This window comes from Aptenodytes forsteri, unplaced genomic scaffold, assembly GCF_000699145.1.
Source record: "Aptenodytes forsteri isolate BGI_AS27 unplaced genomic scaffold, ASM69914v1 Scaffold193, whole genome shotgun sequence".
NCBI classification, from domain to species: Eukaryota; Metazoa; Chordata; class Aves; order Sphenisciformes; family Spheniscidae; genus Aptenodytes; species Aptenodytes forsteri.
This window is the reverse complement of record NW_008795405.1, coordinates 12,169,059-12,191,028: the sequence shown is the minus strand read 5'-3', so window position 1 is coordinate 12,191,028 and position 21,970 is coordinate 12,169,059. Positions and strand designations below refer to the sequence as shown.

Below are 21,970 nucleotides of genomic sequence, written 5' to 3'. Positions count from 1 at the left end.
TATTTTTTTAACAGTTCCTGCAGTAAGGATATATTATTTATATATATAATTTTGAGAATGAAATAAAGAGGAGGTATTTTAATGCAAGAAGCAAATGATTAAAGAAGTTATTGAGTTGTTATATAAGACATGCTAAAAGGACCTAGTCCTTTTTGAAACTATCTTTACAGGCTAAGGATTTGGAATGAAATAAAGAGGAGGTATTTTAATGCAAGAAGCAAATGATTAAAGAAGTTATTGAGTTGTTATATATAAGACATGCTAAGAATGGCAGAATTCACCCCCATATATGAGATATTCCAGGGCATGCTAAAGATATTCCCATGCTCTTAGTGTAAACGTACATAACTATTAATTTTTTTCTAGCTTAACTACTTACATTATGTGCTCAACTTCAACATACCTTAATCGGAGGATTAGACTTTACAGGTGTGCATTTGGTACTTTCTGTATGCAAGTGCTTTGGAAGGTACCTGAACTCAAACACCTAAAATTTGAGGCACCTCAAAATTTTCTGCTTTGGGAAATCTTGTCTTCAAATCCAAATCCAAAACTTCCTTAGAATACAAATCCTTTAAAGTGCATGGAAGGTAAGCATGACCTCTATTAATAAAGAGCATATTTCTAAGAATTGTTTGCCATTGATTGTAATGAGTTATGCTTTGTTGACCAAAACCTTGTGTAAGCATAAATATAGTCAATAGGTGTCAGTAAAGTCAAAGCTATTGCTGGGAGAACTGCTCATCTGATTCAAATGGTCAAGAACCTGAAAACATTTCAGCTTTCTGCCTAATGTGTGTTAAAAAGCTCATTAAAAAAATCTCCTGCTGGTTCAGTCTATCCAGGTGATGATGAATTTGAAAGAAACATCCCCTGTGAGGTGAATATTCATTTATAAGCTCCGCTGGCATCTTAAGTTCATGCTTCTTTTTTCTTTTTCTTTTCTTTCTTTTTTTTTTTTTCCCCTTTTAAACAGAGTCCTGGATCTTCAGTAGAAACAGACAGATTCAGAAAGGTATGACAGTTTCCCATCAATAAGCTAAAAAATGTTTGATCAGACATCTTGCAGATAATTATTTTAAATTATTTTTTTCTAAAGGTTCTTGAGATTAATTTGGTTATTAAGAGCCTCTCAAAAAAGAAGTTTATTTTCTCCAGATTTTAAAAGGAAAAATACTACAGAGTTTTTACTCTTGAGCTGTACTTACTGTATCTCTAGAAGGTATATATCCATCTCCTGGGAGAGTGGTGCAGCTCACATTTTTTACATCTACATGCTATCTGAACTTAATTCATTTTTCAAAAGAGAGTAAGGAAGAGCTCTCTCCAAAGGTTTTAGGGGCCAAGTGCCTAAAATAATTTTGAAAATAGGACTTCTAATTCTTTAGACACTTCTGAAAAAATTGCTTTGGATCATTCAGCCCACCTTTTTTCTAATGCAGAAAAACAGAGAAAGTCAAGAGATTTGTCTAATGTTATTAGACTAATCCTTATTCTAAGCAGCAGAATTCCTCCTGTGAAGGATTTTCTTTTGGAAGTGATGACATAAGAAACAGAAGCAGTACAGGAGACGATAAGGAGAAGCTTAAAGAAAACAAAATGCTGCCAGTTTCTTATTAAACCCAAGAAGCATTTCTGATCCCGTTTTCATAAAGTCAGCAAGTTTTTCTGTTGACCTGAGCAGTGTTGAACTGAGTCTTCTCCCTCTGTCACAATTTGCCTTTGTTTATAGGCACTGTTAGCTTCTACTTTGTACTGTCATCTCACTTTCCCTTTGTTTTCAGAAGGAATAGAATAAGGCTTTATTTGCCCAACATGAAGTAGATTGGATGAATAACGTGTTGCAGGAACATAATCACATAATCATCTTAAGCTAAATCAAACCCTTGATTTCTCCTGTTGCAAAATCTCTTTAGAAGAGACCAATATTTAAAGGGTACAGTACAGTGCACTTATAGTATGGCCAGAAATCAAGACTTCCTTATTCAGATGAGATATTCCTCTGGTACTTAAATGTGGAATAGCATCTCCAATATTTTTCCCCAGTGAAATACTGACCAATTTAAGGTAGTTTTCACACATCCCCTGAATAGTTTTGGCCACAGTTCAGCCTTCCTGAAAACCCCCAAAGAGTTTGTGTTCTTGCCTGTCTGGCTCAGCATTAATTGTTCGGTAGTGTTGGTCCTACAGTAAGGTCACCAGAATTTTTCGGGCTGGAAAAACAATGTGACATTGTAATACTTGGTGTAGAGGCAGCCAAACATTTAGTAGTGTTGCTTTTCCCTAGAAGAGGCCTAAAGGGATAGTCCAGAAGACCGACCAAGGAATCCTCTGCTTTTATATGATTTTGTTGGGTCAAGTTGTTTGTAGGGGAAAACAAAACAAAAGCTTTAGGCATAAGCACATCTCCACTTGTGCAATTAGATATCATTTTTTAATTAATCTGTCCCACCTGCCTCGGGGTAGGTGGTATTTATTCCTCCTTAACTTCTCTGAAGGATACTAAAGTCTTCAGTTAATTTTCAAGGATACTGGAATAACATAGTGGCAGGCAGCAAACGTTTGTCAATTAGGCCTAGGGCAAGAGCACAAAAAAAGCATTCTGTGAGTTTTTAATAGCTATTGAACACAAACAAATGGGAAGGAACGAGGAACTGAAATACCTCATAAGCATGAAGGAAATGGCTCCCATTGCGCCAACAAGTGATTTGCAGTTTCCCTCCAGCCAGTACAAATGTTGCAGTAACTTACACCTTGCTCACTTCAGTGTGATTTTGCTGACTTCAGGGCATTCATCCTGGATTTAAACAGTGTCACTACAATGAGAATCCAAGTGCTGTAAGCAGATGTGTCTTTTTCATTCAGGCTTTTATCAGGATGTGAGCCTGTGTTGCCATAAGATTGTTGAGCATCACTTAAGAGAACCAGAAAATAATGTTGATCTCTTTTGGGTGCATCGCTGTTTAGGCTGAGAAAATAGGAAAAGCAAACCAACTGCAGAATTTGTGGCTTTGCAGGTTATTTTAAACTCAGATTTAACACCTAAAGTGTGGCTAGAAATGAAAGAAAGATTAGGCAAAATGTTTTTGTATGTTTTGAATATCCTTTCAAAACCATGGTGAAGGAAAACAACTACCCTGAAAGAATGGCTGATCTCAGGAGTTAATATCTGCAGAAAGTACGCATGGTTGGGGCCTGCATCACTGTACTTGCAACATCCAGTGAGTTTGCATGCAGCGGGATTGGGTTATCTCTAATTTGTCAGCTCCCTCATGCTTTTGGGTCACACAAAATCAGCAGAGGTGGCAGAATTTCAGGTATTTTTGGATTCTCTGCTTTCTGCAACATGAGCTCCCCAGTGACTCTGCTTGTCTCTCCTCTTTGAACTGTGAATATTTTGCAGCAGCAGATCAACCTGGAGAAGTGGAAGACCCAGCTGTGGCCAGTCTCATTTCATTGCCTTCTGTTTTTATTCCATTTCTAGACTGCATGGCCAAATGTTAGGCAGAATAGAGCCTGCTCCATGTATATTAATGTGCTTTTTTTCTGATCATTCATCCTTTGCTGAGGACGTGCCCCTAGCCACTGGTGCCCTTAGGAACAGTACAGGCTAATGATTGCGATGTTGAGCGACTTCTTGTTGATTAACAAAAAACAGTTGCAGGAAATTGCACTGGCTGCGGACAATTTTTAGCAGGTGCCAGTGACAGGGCAATGTAGATGGATATTTCTGCAGGGCACCTAGCACACCCAAGGACATAATCAAGCAAATGCTCAAGAATACCTATGATAAATGTTACTTTTGAACGTTTGCTCCCAGCTACCTGAAAATATTCCATGAGCATTTTTAGCATAAATAGGAAGTCAAAGGCTCATTACTTACAGGTCTAGGTAGCACTGTTTGATTTATTTTCTCGAGTGCTCAAAGTAATTACACTTCCTTGCTAAACAAATGATTCTGGCTTTATTGTTTGTACAAATGAAATAATTAGGATTCATTACATCAGTGATCAGCTAATTGCTTCCTTTGAGATTCTGCTGAGAGTAATCTCCTGTAACACACAGACAGAAGGAACGTGTAATTTAATCTTATTTAGAGACACCATTGATCTGGAGTCAATCAAATTAATGCAGTGATTCAGGAAACTGCAAAGCAAGAGCTGCCACAGCTTGCCAGGAAGAAAACAGTAATGTGCTCTGCTCTGCCCAATTGCAGATATGACAGGAATTCTTCACGGCAGAAAGTCACATTACAGAAATGCACACATCGTGTGTATATGCCTGTGTTAGTGGTGCCTTTCTATTGAAAGTATGTGGCCCATTTGTTTTCCTGAAATCCTGCTGGGTGTTAGCCACTTGAAATCTTCCGTACAATTACATTCTTAGTAAAATGGAGAAGACTCATTAAAAGGTATCTTTCCCTCAGTTTTCAATATCTCTTTTATAGATGGAGAGAAATATCTCTCCATATTTTTTCCACCACTGCGCCTATAAGCCTGTGCCTACCTGCTTTAGGAATTGCACCATGGCCCAAACACAGGAAGAAGGGCATCTTACTATTAAAAATTAGCAGATAGACTTATTTTCCCTCAGCAGTGATGTTTGCTCAGAAAGGAGACTTAGGCAAAAAAATAAAAAGCTGAAAAATCCTGACTGCCTCTTCCTAACTCTGGCCCACTGTTAAGTATGCTGTGCCAGGCAGCATCATCCCCTTCCTTCTCCAGCAGGCCCATGAGCTTCCCTTCATGTTACTGCACCTGTGAGACTGCCTGCCTGTCTGCTCTTATTTTTGTAGGTTTCATGTTGTTCACCAATCTACATTACAGCTTTCCCAGCTAGAAAACAGGGACTCTTTGTTTGTCTTTTATCTGGTTCTGCCACTTCTGTGTCTTGCCAATGCTTCCCCTCTAAAGCAGTGCTGGTGCAAGATGGAGAAGACATCTTGCTTCCCAGGACACCTGGTTCTTTCCTTCTGTTAATGTTAATGTGGTATTAACTAGATATGTGGTTGGTGGCCCCTGCTTTCTTTGTTGAAAAGATGCATCCTTTAGTAGCCTACCATGTTGTGAAGTATTTGCAGATTTTCACCAAGGAGTTACCTTAGAATGATTTTCTCAGCAGATACAATTTTACCTCCTTAATGAGAGGTAACGACAGATTTGTTGACCAATAGCAGAATGAAACCAATTTCCAGTATATACTTGAAAAATGTTTTTAACACTACCATAAAAAGCATGGTAGGAAAATTCTTGTAATCAATACCTCAAAACAAGCCATCACATTTTTAAATTATTTAAATAAAATGCAAATAATATTCAAATTATGTATGGTGACTGCTGAAGTTTAAGAAAAGTTTAATTGTGACTTGAGAGAAGTCACTGCTAAAGCAGCTGGAAACATACATTGTTGACATAATAAACCAGCTTTTGACGTCAGTAGCCTCTTCTACAGGTTCCAGAACATGGTGTCTTTATTTCAGTTTTCATTCTTTCTATGCCCAATTTAATTAGTTTATTTCAAATTGCAAGGCTGAGTGGAAGTTGGAAATTGGGAGAAGTTGTTTTACTTCTCTGCCTTCCTGAATAAACGTAGAACATGGATGTCTTCTACTAAATTTCAGATACGCTGACTGAAAAGTCATCCAGCTACTAGCTGCCGATAACTCTTCTTCTAAAAGTAGTACAGCATTGCTCTTAAGTACAAAATATATTTATCGGGATAAATTGTATTGCTTATGAGTGTATTTAAAACTGGTGGGGTATTCCTGCGTTATTAATTGAATTCAATTAAATTCAATAAGCAGCTCAGCTCCTCACAGCTGCTCCCTCCCTCCCCTCTGCAGTGGGATGGGGGAGAGAATTGGAAGGGTAAGGGTAAAAGTGAGAAAACTCATGGGTTGAGATAAAGGCAGTTTAATAAGTAAAAGAAGGAAACAAAGAAAAACAAAACCAAGGAAAACAAGTGATACAAAAGATCCCAGTGGCTCACCACCAGCAAACCAATGCCCAACCAGTCCCCGAGCAACAGCATCCCTGGTAAAACTCCCCTCGGAAGAGTAAAAGTGAGAAAACTCGTGGGCTGAGATAAGAACAGTTTAATAATTGAAATACAACAAAATAGTAATAACAATAATAATGAAAGAATATACAAAGCAAGTGATGCACGATGGAATTGCTCACCACCCGCCGACTGAAGCCCAGCCAGTCCCCGAGCGGCGGCCCCCCCGGCCAGCTTTCCCCAGTTTATGTACTGAGCATGACGTCACATGGTATGGATGTCCCTTTCAGCAATGTTTTGTGTCACCAGTACCATAAACAGACTTTATAACGTGTTAAAACATTTCTAACAGAACTTCAGTCTCCTGCAAAGATGTTAATGCCAGCCACTTCCAACACAAGCATCATCACCAGCACAGACATTCTTACACAGTTCTTCAAAGAGAAGGTTTTAAATATTTAGTAGAAGGTTTTAACAGCTCTCTCCCATTGCCAAATAGTGACAGTGATACCATTTAAATCTTTGATGATGACAACACTAAAAATGAATAAATTACAGTCCAACTTAGTATCACAATATTGCTAAACCTTCATTATGCCATAGTGGATTTACACGCCAGCTTTCCCCAGTTTATGTACTGAGCATGACATCATATGGTATGGAATGTCCCTTCGGCCAGTTTGGGTTACCTGTCCTGGCTGTGCCCTCTCCCAGCTTCTTGTGCACCTCCAGCCTTCTCAGTTGGTAGAGCATGGGAAGCTGAAAAGTCCTTGACTAGTGTAAGCACTACCTAGCAACAACTAAAACATCGGTGTGTTATCAACATTATTCTCATCCTAAATCCAAAACACTGTACCAGCTACTAGGAAGAAAATTAACTCTATCCCAGCCAAAACCAGGACACATCCTCATTAACCTGCCACCCCCTCCTTCCTGTCCTTTGATATATATGCAGCTATCATTCCCTTAGGGCTACCCCTCTAAAATGTCCACAGAATATCCTTTGAGTTCATTTTAGTGTATGACTTTGGACTCCATCTGTTGTAATGCTCATTCAGGACAGGAGAGACAGTGTGTTGTGTTGGATTGTTGCACACTGAAGCCAGCTCAGATTGTGTCACTGCTGCACTTGCACGATGCAAGGTAGCTTCCTTATGAGATTCATTCTTCATTGGTTTGGGTAACTCCTGCTGTAATAACTGACATATTGCAGCCACAGCAGTGGCAACATACAGCATCATATAACAATGGCATCATACAGCAGTAACATCATACAACTCAAACCATGGGTTATTTTTACCCAAGATTAAATCTCCTTGATGTACACATTGGACTTCCCCATCCTCCTGCATTACCCAGCAAGTACGCCCAGGTCTTTGAGCAAAAGCAATCCCACAAATGGGTTTGCCTTTTCCTGAGGAAGGATTAACCCAGACTGTCTTTCCCAGCCAGTTCCTTATGTGTACTTTGGGGACTTTATCTCCTTCACAGTGCACAGGGGTTTCAATTGGGCAGGGCGAGGTCGATTGGCAGATCCTCTAGTGTTAACTGGCCAAGTGGCTTCTGCTAAGTTTGTTTCCCAATGCCTGAATGTTCCAGCACTTGAGATGCTGGTCAGTATGGGCAAGGAAGTAGATGTATTCTTTTTGGGTTGCTGTAACTGTTGGGACAGTCTCTCCACAGCTGAGACACAGGCCCATAGGGAGGAAGCGAGATTCTCTTCAAATTCCTAGAGTTGGCTGGCCAATTCATCCACAGTTGGTGCCTTTGTGTCTGTCCAGCTCATTATTGACAGGGTGCTAGTGTATGATGTTGGTGCACTCCGCACAAACTTCTGCCACATAGTCCATGTGCACTGGACTTCATCCAGGTCTTTGGATGCGTGGTTGTTGTCCAGGTTGCTGCAGATCACCTCCACCATGGCTAATTCCCTCAGATACTGGATACCTCTCTCAATGGTGGTGTGCTTGCCTTAGTAACTTGCAAGATCTTCCTTGAAGTGATACCTTTCCTTCACGCTTGACAGGAGCCACCTCCAGAGGCTGAGGACAGTTGCCCCTTTTCCAATCCCTTTGTCGATGGCCTTGTCCCTAGCAAGGGACAACAGCTGCTGGGCTTCCTTACCTTATAATTCCTGACTATTGGCCCCAGTATCCCAGCATTGGAGCAACCACCTGATAATTCGCTCGCCTGCACGATGGCCGAAATCTCTTTGCATATTTCACAACTTACTTAGGGACAGGGCTCAAGTGGTTTCTGGCTCGTTTATGATTTCAGTCTCTTGCCCCTCCTTTTCTTGTGACTGCTCTGCTGCAGAGCAGGCTGTCTCTTCTGAGTCTTCCTCCTGCTCCCTCCTACGAGAAGCTTCTTACTCCCTTACTAAATGAGTTGACTTCTGCTTCCATTGTTTCTTCTTGACTATACGGGTGACTGATATACGTGAGGGTTGGGTCTCTGGTTTATCCCTAGTCTCTGTCTGTATGTCTTCAGATCCTTCTTCCCCTTGAGGGTGCTGAGCAGTGTTCAGTAGTGCTCGGTAGGTGGAGGCCAGGCCCCAGCACAGTGCCATATGTTGTGTCTCTTTGGCACTGGCAGGGGCAAAGCATCCTTTTTTCAAACGTCCTGTCAGTTTATCAGGATCCCACACTTGTTCAGGGGTGAAGTCCCAGACCATCGGAGGTGATAACCGTTCTATGTACCTGCCCATATTCTCCCACGCACCTTGCCACCTATAACCACACTGCCTTGGGGCCTACCTCTGTATGATATTCCTTAACAGTCATTTAACCTTAGGAAAAGCCAGAAACAGATTCCTGAAACATACCAATAGGAGCATTCTGATTATCCAAGGATGTTCAAGATACTGAGGAGTTATTTTAACAAGGCAGAAAACATCTACCGCACAGGAGAAGAAGGGGAAGGTGTCATTCTTTGTTTCTTCCACAGATTGGCTCTTGGAGGAGAAAAGGGAAAAAGTGTAATTGTTAATTGTCTCCATGAGATGGTTCCTGCAGCACAGGGATGACAGCAGTGCGAGGTCCAAACACCAGATTAGGCTCAAGGCCAATGCTTTCATCATGGTTCTCCCAGGCAAAACATAACCAAGTGCTGCACAGCACAGCACACTGCAAAAGCCAAAACCAGCCTTTAACAAGCTCTCAAATTTGATGTACATACAGAAAAAGGAGCATGGCACTGATCAGATACAAGAGAACAAGTAAAGCAACATCACGACCAGTGACTGTTAAACAGATGTAATAATTCTAAGTTCCCTTTAACATGCTATGGTCAAATCTGTCGTTATCTCGAACCCTTTGAGCCCCACGTTGGGTGCCAAAAAGGGCTGTTGTGTCACTCACTCCCCCCGCAGTGGGATGGGGGAGAGAATCAGAAGGGTAAAAGTGAGAAAACTTGTGGGTTGAGATAAAGTCAGTTTAATAGGTTAAAGAAGGAAACAAAGAAAAACAAAACCAAGAAAAACAAGCCATGCAAAAAAGCTCAAGGGCTCACCACCAGACGACTGATGCCCAGCCAGTCCCTGAGCAATGGCAGCCCTGGCAAAACTCCCTCCCCAATTTTTATGGCTGAGCCCAAAGTCATATGGTATGGAATATCCCTTTGGTCAGTTGGGGTCAGCTGTCCCGGCTGTGTCCCCTCACAACTTCTTGTGCCCCCCCAGCCTACTCGCTAGCAGAGCTGTGTGAGAAGCAGAAAAGGCCTTGACACTGTGTAAGCACTGCTCAGCAAGAACTAAAACATGGGTGTGTTATCAACACTGTTTTCATCACAAATCCAAAACATAGCCCCATACAAGCTACTCTGAAGAAAGCTAACTCTATCCCAGCTGAAACTAGTACAACTGGCTTAAAAACCTCTTACCCTGTTCTGAACCTTTTGCAAATACTTCATTTGTGATACTTAAGAAACTCAGTGTACTCATTGCCTACTGTTGAATATGAAAATGTGCTTCAAAATTACCTCACTGAAAGTTTGACCTTCCATATTCTTATAACATGGAACTAATATTTTTAGCAACCCATCCTACCTACCACTTTACTAATCCTCCACAGTGCTTCCTAACTTTCATCACGTCAAACACTTTCCAGATAAAAAGAAAGTAGTTTCCACTGCTTATGTGCTGAAGATGGGATCAAGCCAGGGACGACTTCTGCTTGCTTAGGCCTGGATAATTGCAGAAATCAGTGCTCCTTTAACAGATCAGGCTGTAGCCCTTGTCCTGTGTCATGCTTCTCCTAAAAGCATGTCATGTTGTATATGCACACAGAAGCTAACCTTTATAAATCCATTTGTGTCACAGTAGCATATGGCACAGTACTTAGTTATAAGCGACTTTGCAGCAGAAATTCTGAAATATCTGCCATATGTGACTGCTAAAACCTCAGATACAAACTGCTGGCTTTTCCTTGTTTTCTGTTTCTTTTAAATGAAGCCTTCGTCGAAGATTCTAGCATATCATCCAGCCATGCTGAGGTACTCCAGAATCTACCCTAAGGGAGAAAACAATTTGTAATTTGCCTGTATACTTACTTATTTACGTACATACACTTACGCTCTTCAGAATTGAAAAGAGCGTTAAGGTTGCAAAGTCAAGCAATCTGAAGATAGAAAATGTCAGAGCTAAAATTGCTTGTGTGACCTCGGTTAACCTCCGTTCAGCACATTCATTCTGGTAGCTCTTTACGAGATGGAGAATGATAAGCACAGGACTCAAAGGGGTCCCAGCCATGCTTACTCATTCCTCACTGCTGGTTGCCTAACCTGGGCAGTGTTTGCATTTAGGAAAGTACAGTTCTGAACCCAGTGGCTCACGGTCCTTTTGCAGAGGCCGTATAACTTCTGATCAACAGTATCCTACTCTTAGTTCCTGCTGTGGTGTACGGGAATGAGCCACAGCTTTGCATGCTGGACGCTCAGTTCTATGGCAACAGTAGTATCCAACTTCCCAAAATTATTTCCCTCTTGAAAAGACCAGCTGTGATTTGCAATATATTGCTTATCTTAGAGAGGGATGCTCATGGCTCTGAGTTGAGAACTGATGAGGAGCCCAGCTCCAAACTATCTCGCATTAAGGTAAAAACCCAATTTGCTTCGGTTTCAGAGAGCAGCCTGTGCTCCCCCTGGAACTGATCTCTTCTTCTTGGCAATAACCTGCTTCTGTGAGTGGTAACTGAATTAGTACCCAGTGGGATCTCAAGTGGCAGAAAACCAGGGCCTCTCGGGGGCAAAATACCACTGATAAGTTAACTGCTTTACCAAAAAAAGTGCTGGTGCTTGATAATGGCATGCTTCTATTCAGAACAAAAGGGAAGTATGGTAAGCTGCTGTTACAGCCTTCCTGGCAGCTCTGCTTATTCTCAGAGGAATAATGAACTTATTCATAGAATTCATACCTATGTAGGTGATCCTTTCCGAGGCCTATCTATTCTTCCTGTTAAGATGTACTTCCTCTGTACCTATTGCTATAGTTTAAGCCCATTGCATTGTGATCTGCCCACTGTGGAGGTAGGCCTGGATTCATCCTGTCTAAGCATTTAACTCATGGGTTTACAAAATTATGCATGGTGCAGAGAGTGTAAGTGGGGGTTGACTCTCCATCTCTTCCACAAGAAAGAACTAGGAGCCAGGTTCAAAGCTAATACAAGGGATTTGTTCTTCATGCCAGTTGGTTGACCTGTGGAACTCCTTGCCAAAGGATAGTGAAGACTTTTAAAGTTTGTATAGGTTCAAGGGGAAACTAGAAGTATCTGGAAGAAAGATTCACTGAGTGTTAACTTGCTGGACAAGCTACATCAGGCTCAGGAAACTGCCTGAGCTGAAAGCAGTTGGAGGCTGAGAATACTGAGGAATTATTTATGCTTGCCTTAGTACCTCTGCATCTGCACCGATTGCTGTAGAATATAGGATACTTGAGCTGGGTACAGCACTGGCATGAAGCAGCATGGCTGTTAGTGTTTTTGTATAGTGTCTGTAGGACACTAGGGCATTGGTCCCTTTATCCATGGGGAGAGCAGGAGTTTTCAGACAGCAGTGTGTTTCCCAGGATAGTCTCTCAGTGAAATGCTCTAAGGTAAGAGGAATGAATTCAGACTAAATCTTTTTTCTCTGCTGGATCACTGATTCAGTGGTGCAAGTATGATTTTTGTCAGGCATGCTGGTGACATACAAGCAGCAGCAAAAACCCACTAATGAGCATGGTATAAGATGCTGTATTCCTCTGCTCCCTCAAATAGCTAGATTAACTGTGTGTTTTCATATATCCTGGAATGTGGTCAATAGCAAACCAGGGAGTGCACTGATTTTTAGCAAAACACTTCAGCAACTTACACAGGAATATTATGTAGCAAGTTCTAAAGTGCTTTTCTGCTCTTTCCCATCCAAGTGATTTTTCACGGTGTATTTGGTAAGGAGTTATTAACTGCAAACAGATTTAAGTGCTGAGGACTCCCTAGATCTAAACCGATGCTTGTCATTCAAATGCCCCAACATGAATCAAGTACAAATGTGAATGTTCACAGCCAGTGCAGTTCATTTGGTAACAAGCATGCATTTAGCATTACACAAAACACAGCCGTCTACCCCTTGACAGTCCTTGCTTGTCCTGGTATTTTGAGGGAGAAGGGGGAGGACGTTTATCCTTGATGGTGAACTTTAAAAGTATATTTTCTTTTTAAATGTCAACCTATTCCTTCTCCATGTGTGTTTCAAAAATGTCTCTGACACTTTGGCTCGATACCCAGGTATTCCAGCTGTTATTCTAAGATGGTGGAAATTAAAGTTCTGTTGACTTCACTGGAGCTTTGCCAGTTTTCCTCAGAGGAAGATTTGGTTTCAGAATGTTTTGTGGAACCTAGATCTGACACATGCACTGCAGGCACTGTGGGTGCTGGGTAGTAGCTGTCTGATGCCAGTAGCTGGAGTGATTAGGGAGGGGGAATTCCACTGCGTAGCAAGGGTTGTGGTTCCCACCTTTGATCTCATATGGAAATGAAATGTTCAGACTGTCTTTTGCAAAGGTGGAACTGTGTCAGACTGTCCTTTTCTAACCCAGAATGATGTGCTAAAGGGTTGGGAGTGTGGTCTACTTGGTCTACTCCAAGATGATTAGGGAGGGGGAATTCCACTGCGTAGCAAGGGTTGTGGTTCCCACCTTTGATCTCATATGGAAATGAAATGTTCAGACTGTCTTTTGCAAAGGTGGAACTGTGTCAGACTGTCCTTTTCTAACCCAGAATGATGTGCTAAAGGGTTGGGAGTGTGGTCTACTTGGTCTACTCCAAGTAGACTCGTACAGCCCTGATCACTCTGAGCACAGCAGAGCAGAGGTTTGAACCTTGGCCTCCTGAATTCCCTGTTGTTGCCATAGTCTCAGGTCACCACAGCCTGAAAGCATCTCACTCTCACAGGATAGACCTAAACAAATACCTTGACTTACTTAGTAAAATTGAAGTGCTGCTTTTTTCACACTCGGAGAGGGAGTCAGTGCCCAAAACTTTCCCTGCTTTTTCCAACTGTATCATCTCTCCTATTAAAAGTTACTGTGTGTCCTTCAAAATTTTCTATCCTTTAACTATAACACCTCTAGTAGTACTACCACCAAAAAAAAAAAAAATCATAATCACCAATTGTTCCAGCAAGCACAAAGCAGCAGAACTAACGTAGGTTTCATGTGCACAAGAACCTGGGCATATAAGTAATGAATCCATTTGTAAGGGTATCTGCTGAACTCCATGAATTGACTTTATTTAGTTGTCTCTGTGCATAATTCTGCTGCAGACACTGAAGTTAATGGTAAATCTCCCATGGATTTCAGTGTGTGCAGGTTGGGGCCCTCATATATTAAGGGCTTATCATTGCAAATTTGCTGAAAGCACCAAACCCTCACAGCTCCTGTGTGCCTCATCTTCAGTCCTGCAGAGACATCATAATACCATGTTTGTGATAGCAGAGTCATTCCCATGGCAACAAATGGAGTCAGAAATACAAGATTCTGACCTTGCTGTGTGATCAAACAAAACAGAGAAGCTGGGCAGCAAAGACAAAAGTTCATCAAACACAAATGCCTGTAAACCCAGCAAGCAGGTGGGAGAGAAGCAGCAAATAAAGACAAAATATTTCTCCTTCTCTGAAGTTCTGCCCCCAGGCAAATGTCCCTCCCTTTCTAATATTAGGATCTGCTAGGGTTAGCCTGAGTATCTTACCCTGCAGAAAGCTCCAAGGAGAGCAAACGATAGCTTGTTAATAAAGCCATTTCACATAATTCTTTCTGGAGGATGAGCTTTGAAAAGCAATACTATTTTACAGCTCCTTCCAGCAGATCTGAAAACAAGGCACTTAATAAATAACATTGCAATCTCATCCCATTTCTTAGAGTTGCATTAATAGTCTTTGCTTTAGAGATCATGGCAGAGTCAGTGACCTGCTCTGAATCAAATGCTGGATTGGTAAAAGAATTGGGGTAGGAACAACATGAGTGGCTAATTGGCAGTATGGTCATCGTAGGAAGCCAATGACAAACGTAAGCAGCCATAAGACACCTGCTCCCTGGGCTGTGGTGGGAACAGAGGTGAGGCACAACTGGAAAAGCCCACTATTTCCCACCAGTTCATAGGCAGAAGGAGATAACTGGGAAGACAGGTGTTGCAGCTGGTCTGGCAATGAAAGAATAGTTTCAGATTGAAGTAGCTTTCAAAACCAATGCTAAAGGATTGACAGCTGTAAAGCAAAAGTTTTAGGTGCTGCTAGGAAGACTGGCAGTCCTTCTCACAACTGTGTCAGTGAGAGGTGGACTTCTAATTCACAGTTTGAGTTTGTGAGAACATTTTTGAGACTTCCAGCCATAATGAACTATTGAACAGTCAATCACAGGATCCTACCCTTTAACAACATCAGCATTAAGTCTTACTACATCTTAGTGGTAGAAGAAAGAGCATGGTTTGAATTGTTCCAAGGCAGAGGTAACTCTAATCTGATCTTCCACCAACAGAACTACACCTGTTAATACATACAAACAAACTTGTCCGTGGCTTCTGGAACCTGGAGAGGGCCTTTTTCCTTATAGATGGGACACTATAATAAATATATTTTTCATATTGCTACATATTATGGATGCAATGGAGAATTAAGAATGAGAAATGCTCAATGAAAAAGAAGCTGTCAGTGACAGTCCATTGGTTTATACTGATTACTCCAAGGAGTGGCTGTTTCATGGCATTGCAGAGACAAGCCCAGAAGGCTCTGACCAAGAGTTGTGGCTGCTGCCCTTATGCATAACGGTTTTAGCATTGACTATAAACACAGAAGCTACTCTAGATTTGCACCAGCATAAAGAAAAGTGTAATGGGACTTCTTTGTATGTCCCTCCCGTGGCTGCTCAGCAATTAATGTGACTTTAATGTCTTCTTCACTGTCAGTGTTGTGTTTTCTGTCATTCTCTTGCATCACATAAAAGTTTAAGACGGGCCTGGTGAGGTACAAAAGGTATTGAGGCAGGCTGCACTGCAGGGCCTTTTTTCTGACCTCCAGCCTCATGGACCCCAAAGTCAGGATCCAAAGAGCGTGTTGCAGCTGGGGAGATGACTGTGAGCCGGATGAGCTGCAAACGAAGCTCCTTTCTGCTGATGGAGAGCAGAAGGCTGGCTCCTCTCTGCCAGGCATCAGCACTCTCATTTTACTGACAGGAGTGGTACTAACGCAGACCTTCTGTGCCATATGCTGACTGTGAGGAGACCAGTCGGCAGCTTTGGCATGAGCATTTGTAACCACCACTTTGTAATTGGAAAATGGACTTGGAAGCAATTGTTCTGCTAGAAAGTCAGCAGCGTTTTCCTGCTAGAAGACAACAGTTTGCAGCAGGGAATTCTTTAAGAGAGTGAAATAGAAATGGTTTAAGCACCAGCTTCAGTCAGCTGCAGCATACCAAGCACCCAGGCTGGATCCCAGGGCACGTTGGGTTGTTCTGCCCAAACCTGGCAGTTTGATGTTGAAATGCACCTCCCCAGGTCTTTATTTTTCTGAGTTGCTCTTCGGTTTGTGTCTTTCAGAAGCGCTCTGGAGGCATTTGCTCATTCCTGCATCGAGTGTGCTGGGCAGCACTACCGTTGCAGCTGCTCCTCTTGCTCCTCCTGCTCCTGGCCTTCCTCCTGCCCCTGGCAGAGGAGACCCACAGCTGCACGCTGGCCAACAACTTTGCTCGGTCCTTCAACCTGATGCTGAGATACGAGGGCCCACCTCCAACTTAACTTCTTGGCGTGGCACGAGGTGACTCTCAGAAATATAGACTCTTTTTTTTTTTAACAGTTGCAAGTATTGTAGATTTTAGGGCTTCTAACAAGGCCATCATATCAACTGGATAGGTGACATAAATGCGACATAAGATTAATCCACTTTAATCAGGTATTTGAGCAAATTTAATATTTTTACAATATTTTATTATAATATTTATAATGTGTACATAGAGATTGTGTATGTGTATGTATGTACATATATATATATAAAAAAATGCATATCTGTGGTCAAACTAACATCCACCATCCACTCATCCACTGTTTGGAGATAATCCTACAATGTTTCTGTTTCTACCATCTTTCAGCAAGGAATACTGAATGATGGTTCGGTTGTGGGGTTTTGGGGTGATTTTTAAAATCATTCTTGTTTACAACCGAAGTCAGAGCAAGTATGAGAAGATGTGGGCACGCAGCAGAGTGCAAACTGGAGAGCAGGTAGAGCAGAATCATGTTTGAATACAATGGTTGGCATTCAGCCCAAGGAAAATTGGGACTATTCTATTTGAAATCTTGAGCTGTTTTTTTCAGTATCTGGATGCAGGGATTGCAGAAGGTAATGGAAATGTTTCCACTGACTTCAGTAGGAGTGGGGGTGGGCCTCATCTTGTTCTCATTTTTTACCAGATTTCTCTTCCAATTACTGTGTTCTCCAGCCTACCTGAATCAGGAGAGGTAGAATACAGTAGGAAGAAAACTGGAAAAGAGAATATATTTTTTTTAACATCTCTATAGCAGGAGAACTTTTAAAATCAGGTCATAGTTTTCTGAACAAATTTGTGAGCACTGAACAAAACCTTGTATCAGTGGTCTTGTCTTTAAAAAGCAGTGGGGTTTTTTTGTTTGTGGTTTTTTGTGGTTTTTTTTTTTTTACTTTATAAAGAGGCATTTGGTAATGGATCATAAAGCCTGAACAGTGGGATGCAGCCTGGCTTAGTGTCAGCAAAGCAAAAGTCAGAAGTACTTTAATAATACCACCCTGGAAACAAGATTCCTTCCTAGGATGTTTTTATATTAATGGTTTGTTAAACTGATGTAAACTGATTGTATCAAAGACAGTCAAGCCTAGATTTCTATATAGTCTAAACTCTAAGATGATGACAACTTGTCATTTATTTACCTAACATTATGCCTGATTTATCAAATTTTTGAATGTACATTTTAACATTGCCTTTTAATGTAAAAACAATTCTCACTTTACTGTGATGAAACCATTCTTAGTGGTGTTTTACCTAATTGACTCCTGAGAGAAAAGGTAATTTCTAAAATTCTGTACCATTGCTGAGAGCTATATTTTATTTTCTTATCTTTTTAGCCACAGTAGTAATCATGCAAAAAAAATTTAACCGAAGAAATAGCTACTTTTCCCATCCTGGCTATTTTGTGGGAGGAACTTGTCTTCTGGGTACCAGTATGGTGTATTCAGTGTTGTTTTCCAAATAAGTTCCAAAATAATATTAAATCTGTTGTGCAGGTAAGTTATTTAGTAGCTGAGGGACTGAAGGAGGAACTCATACTTCTTCAACAGAACCATGAAAGTTTTGCTAAAGAAGCAAACTTGGGTAGAATAGGGAGGCGTAGCAGCAAGGAGCTCATTATAGGCACAGAATGAGGGAGAACAGGCAGATGTGAAAGAGGACTAGCTAAAGATAGAGAAGAGAGGTGTCAAACAATTTATAAAGCCCAAGAAAAGTAGTCACGATGAATGCAGAGGACAAGAATACAGGCTCTATGGAGGAAAAATCTCTGAATCTTTTTGGTTCCTTCTCCCTGCTACAGTATTGGTACTATTGCATATTAAACAGCTTTTCTCCAGTAAGGTTTAAAATGGGGCAAGTAACAAGGACTCTACCAGTGTTCTGAGGAGACTCTTCCACTGCCAGGACTCTGTCACTGTGTTCCTAATAATGCTTCCGACTACACTGGGTTTGCTAGAGTTGGATAAAAATGCCAAAATTCTACTAAAAGTGGAAAGGAGAGAGGAAATTAGAGGAAAGAGAGCAGGGATGGTGAAGGTATTCAGGTAGAGCGCAAGGGGAGTGTGCGGAGGATCTGAACTGATGTGGATTAAAACCTGACTGTCAGGAGGTAGCAGAAGAGCTCTAGAGAGCAGGCAGAGGGGGGCTGAAAGCAGAAAGGTGAGGAGAGAGGATGTATGCTGAGCGATAAGACATTCACATCTAAATGGGAAGCGAAGGAAGGTAAGGCCTGTGATTTCTTTCATGAAGGAGCCAGATGGAGAGGAGCTATAATTCATCAGAGAATGGGGCAAATTAATTCCTTGTTTGCAACGGTTCTTTCTGGTGGTGAAGGACGTACCTCCTTTTCTCCTTTGATTAGCTGTGCAAAAGCCATGCACGTTCCTGCAGTGCTCCTCTAAAAATTGCTGCCAGCCCTGAGGGAAGAAACCCTCGTGGCTGTGCAGCAAGGAGCTAATCATCACACACATCTCCATTTCAAATTAAATGCTCCAGCAGAAAAGAAGAGTGGGGGAAGAGGGGCAGTAACAAAACCTGCTGTGTGTGGCTGTGTATATGTGTACTTGTGCATGCACTTTTCTGTGGCGTAGCTACATTGCACTTCTCTGAGTTTTGCTGAGCCGTTCCAGGTGATGAAAGTAAAATGCCAGTGAGAAAGTAAAAATAACGAGGAAAAATATAGCCACAAGAGAAAATCAGTAGGGAGATAGACAAGTTTTTTCTATGAAAGCACAAAATCTCACATCAGATTTCTTTCTGCCCAGCCTTTCTGATCTGGATGATTTTTATGGGTTCACAAATGCATTTGACACCACAGGAGTATGCAACTGGGGGAAAAAATTTCTACACAGAGGACCATAACAGAACAACTGCATCGTCACCTTGATTTTACAGTGTTGTGGCAGGTTTAAAAAAACCACTAAATTAGAAACACACTTTTGCTGCTGGGTTTGCATTCAATTTATTCTATAAGTCCCCTGTCTGTAGTCTTGGCATTTTTTGCTTTAAATCTCAGCAAATCCATTCTCATTAATTTTGGTATCTAAATATCTCACATAAGTGATGAATCTTTCTACTTCTTCTCAACAGAAACTATCCAAAGCACAGGACTTTGATGTTCATTTCACTCAGAACAATTTCACTCTTCCATAATGTCATTGACCTCACCTGTCCAACGCAGGTGTGAGATTTTTCTAAGAAAGAAAGAATTTTTAAAAAATCACAGAAGTAAGCTTGAAATGTAAATCCAAAATTTACTTTCTTTTTTATTATCTTGTTTTTCTTCTGAAAAGTTTGTGATACTGATTCCTGGAAGTGTGTGTAAATATTAATCAAGTCAGTAATTGGAATAATGAAAACAAACTGCCCAGTTCAACTTCCAGGAAACTGTACAAAGCTCAGATTCCTCAAAACACAGACTAAATCATACTGGTTCCAAATCAGTCCTTAAAATTTGAGCACTGTTCTTCATGCCTGAATCTTTGCTCACACATGAGTTAGGGGTTACACCCTCACTTTTGCGCCTATAAAATCTCCAGCTTACATATCTCTGACATCCATACGTAACCCAGATGTGTTACAGCTCAGCTTTGGATTGGGGCTGCTGCCTTAAGACATCCCTTGCCAAAAACCTAGGATGCACAAAACAGGTAAGCATCCATGACTGAGGGCTTGAACTACTTCAACCCAGATCCAACCACTGTCAGAGTGTGCTAAAACCCTCTAAAATAGATTGAATATGTTTGAGCTTATAAGTTGTTTGTGCATCTGGCTCAGGCCACATAGCCTATACTGCATGCAGATACTCAGCCAGTTCACAGAGCAGAGCTCTAGTGCATCTCTCCAAGCTCTTTTGCCTGCACTGTTGGACCCAGTGTTTGATTGACCACATTAATGACCCTTCAGCGTTGAAGGCAAAATCCTGCACTCCAGTACCCATGCATTAAAGTAAGAATTCTGCACAGCCCCAAAGGCACGCTTCAAACCCAGCTTTGGAGTGAAAGCAAGCCTAATTTTTAAATTGTAATTGATTTTGTAGCCGGATGCTTTCAACAGAATTTTCCATGACTGCAATACAGCGAGGTAGAAAACTGCTATTGTGCCACATGTCTATTAATAGCCCTTTCTCTGATTCCAGCTAGCAATTTAGATTGTGTTAAATTTTGTTTATATATGCCCTCTCCAGAAATCTCTGTATGAAAAACATGTTCAGTTCTATGCACACACATTAAAAACGTATTCCCCTGTTAGCACAGAATCCCCAGAGCAATCATAATTTCTACCAAGTACTAGCTTATTTGCCCTGACTGAGATACTTACTAAATTCAAACATTTGGGACTGAAAAGAAAGCTACTAGCCTAACTAATGAAAACACCTGATGATCACTGAGCAATTTGGAGAGCTTTTAGAATGGCTTTCTGCTTCTCCTTAATCCTTTTCGTTGGGGTAGTCGAAGACCCCACAGAGAAGAAATGTCTCCAAAAAATGGTCATCACTAGATAAGCAGATGGTAATTGCTGCACGTTAGAAGAAATAGTATGTTCTCTTTAGTTGCTCTAGGACCTCAGGAGTTTCCTCCATCTGATCTCTTCTTCAGTATTAAATAGGAAATGTTTTATTTTGGTGTGTGTGCATACACATCTCATTAGCATGAGATTTGAAGAGTGAGTTCACATACAGGAATTCTTTTAAACTGTGTTGACAAGAGAGTAGTTTGTCTTCTTTTCTCAAGAAAAAATAAAACCACTGTATAGCAGAGATTCCCAGAGCAAACAAAACCTTTTGGAATAACTGAAGGTTACAGACTGAAATTAAACTGGAGAAATAGTTTTGCCTTTCAAGAAATGCTGGTATAAATACCCCAATAAAGATATCTTTGCCAGGCATCATGGGTGTCTTTCAGGTCATAGGTTATGTATCCAGCTGGCTGCAAGAACTGCTTTTGGAGACTTTACTATCCGTTGGACAGTATCAGTTGCTAGTCTGCAGCTGAAAACACATTTGCCCAATGAATTATATCAGCTTCTTCCAGAGTCGCTGGGGGTTGTCGAGGATATTCTTAGTAGTTCTCAGATCATTTACCTGCTCTGAGCCATCACAAGTTTATTGCATTAATCTATCTGTCAGCGGCTGGCAACTCTCAGAAACCAGTTTATTAAAATACTAAAGATATAACATTGTTAGTACAGACATCGCAATCATTCAGAAACCAATCTTATTATTTTTGCCATATTTAAATGTAATTATCTATTGGTTATACTGGGTTATAAACAGATTAGTCGTAGCTGTTGGGTAACTGCGGAATGTTTTAGGCACAAGGCTTTTTGACTTGCATATGTATGTTTAAGAATTGTGGGTTTGTTTTGCTCTTGCTCAATGGTAAAACAAAACAAAGATTCTTGAATGTAGCATTTTCCGAAAAAAAATATAAAGCAGGATGGAATAATCTGTCATACAGTTGATTTTTTAATTATCTCTTGTCTATCCAATTTAAAATACGGATATGTGTCTACCAGAGACGTATCAGTAGATCTGGAAAGAAAAGGAATATCTATCAGGAATATACCAATTCAAGCAGTAGCCTAAATGGCACCTTTGTTACCAAACCTACTTCAGCAATTGCCAGATTTAGCTCATTGTACCTGTGAGCTAACCACCATCCTCCTAGTAAACCATGGGTGAGATGAAACTGC

The 21,970-nt window shown here is 41.1% G+C and overlaps 1 protein-coding gene across 1 annotated transcript in view; it reads left to right on the top strand.

Moving 5' to 3' along the window:
- Positions 1-20,528, top strand: part of SYNE3 (spectrin repeat containing nuclear envelope family member 3) — a 53,772-nt gene extending 33,244 nt beyond the window's left edge. Inside the window, exons 17-18 of the mRNA XM_009280808.2 lie at positions 977-1,015; positions 16,059-20,528. Of these exons, the coding sequence (XP_009279083.1) occupies positions 977-1,015; positions 16,059-16,256 (237 nt within the window). The 3' untranslated portion in view covers positions 16,257-20,528. The remainder of the gene's footprint in view (positions 1-976; positions 1,016-16,058) is intronic.
- Positions 20,529-21,970: the final 1,442 nt, after the last annotated feature.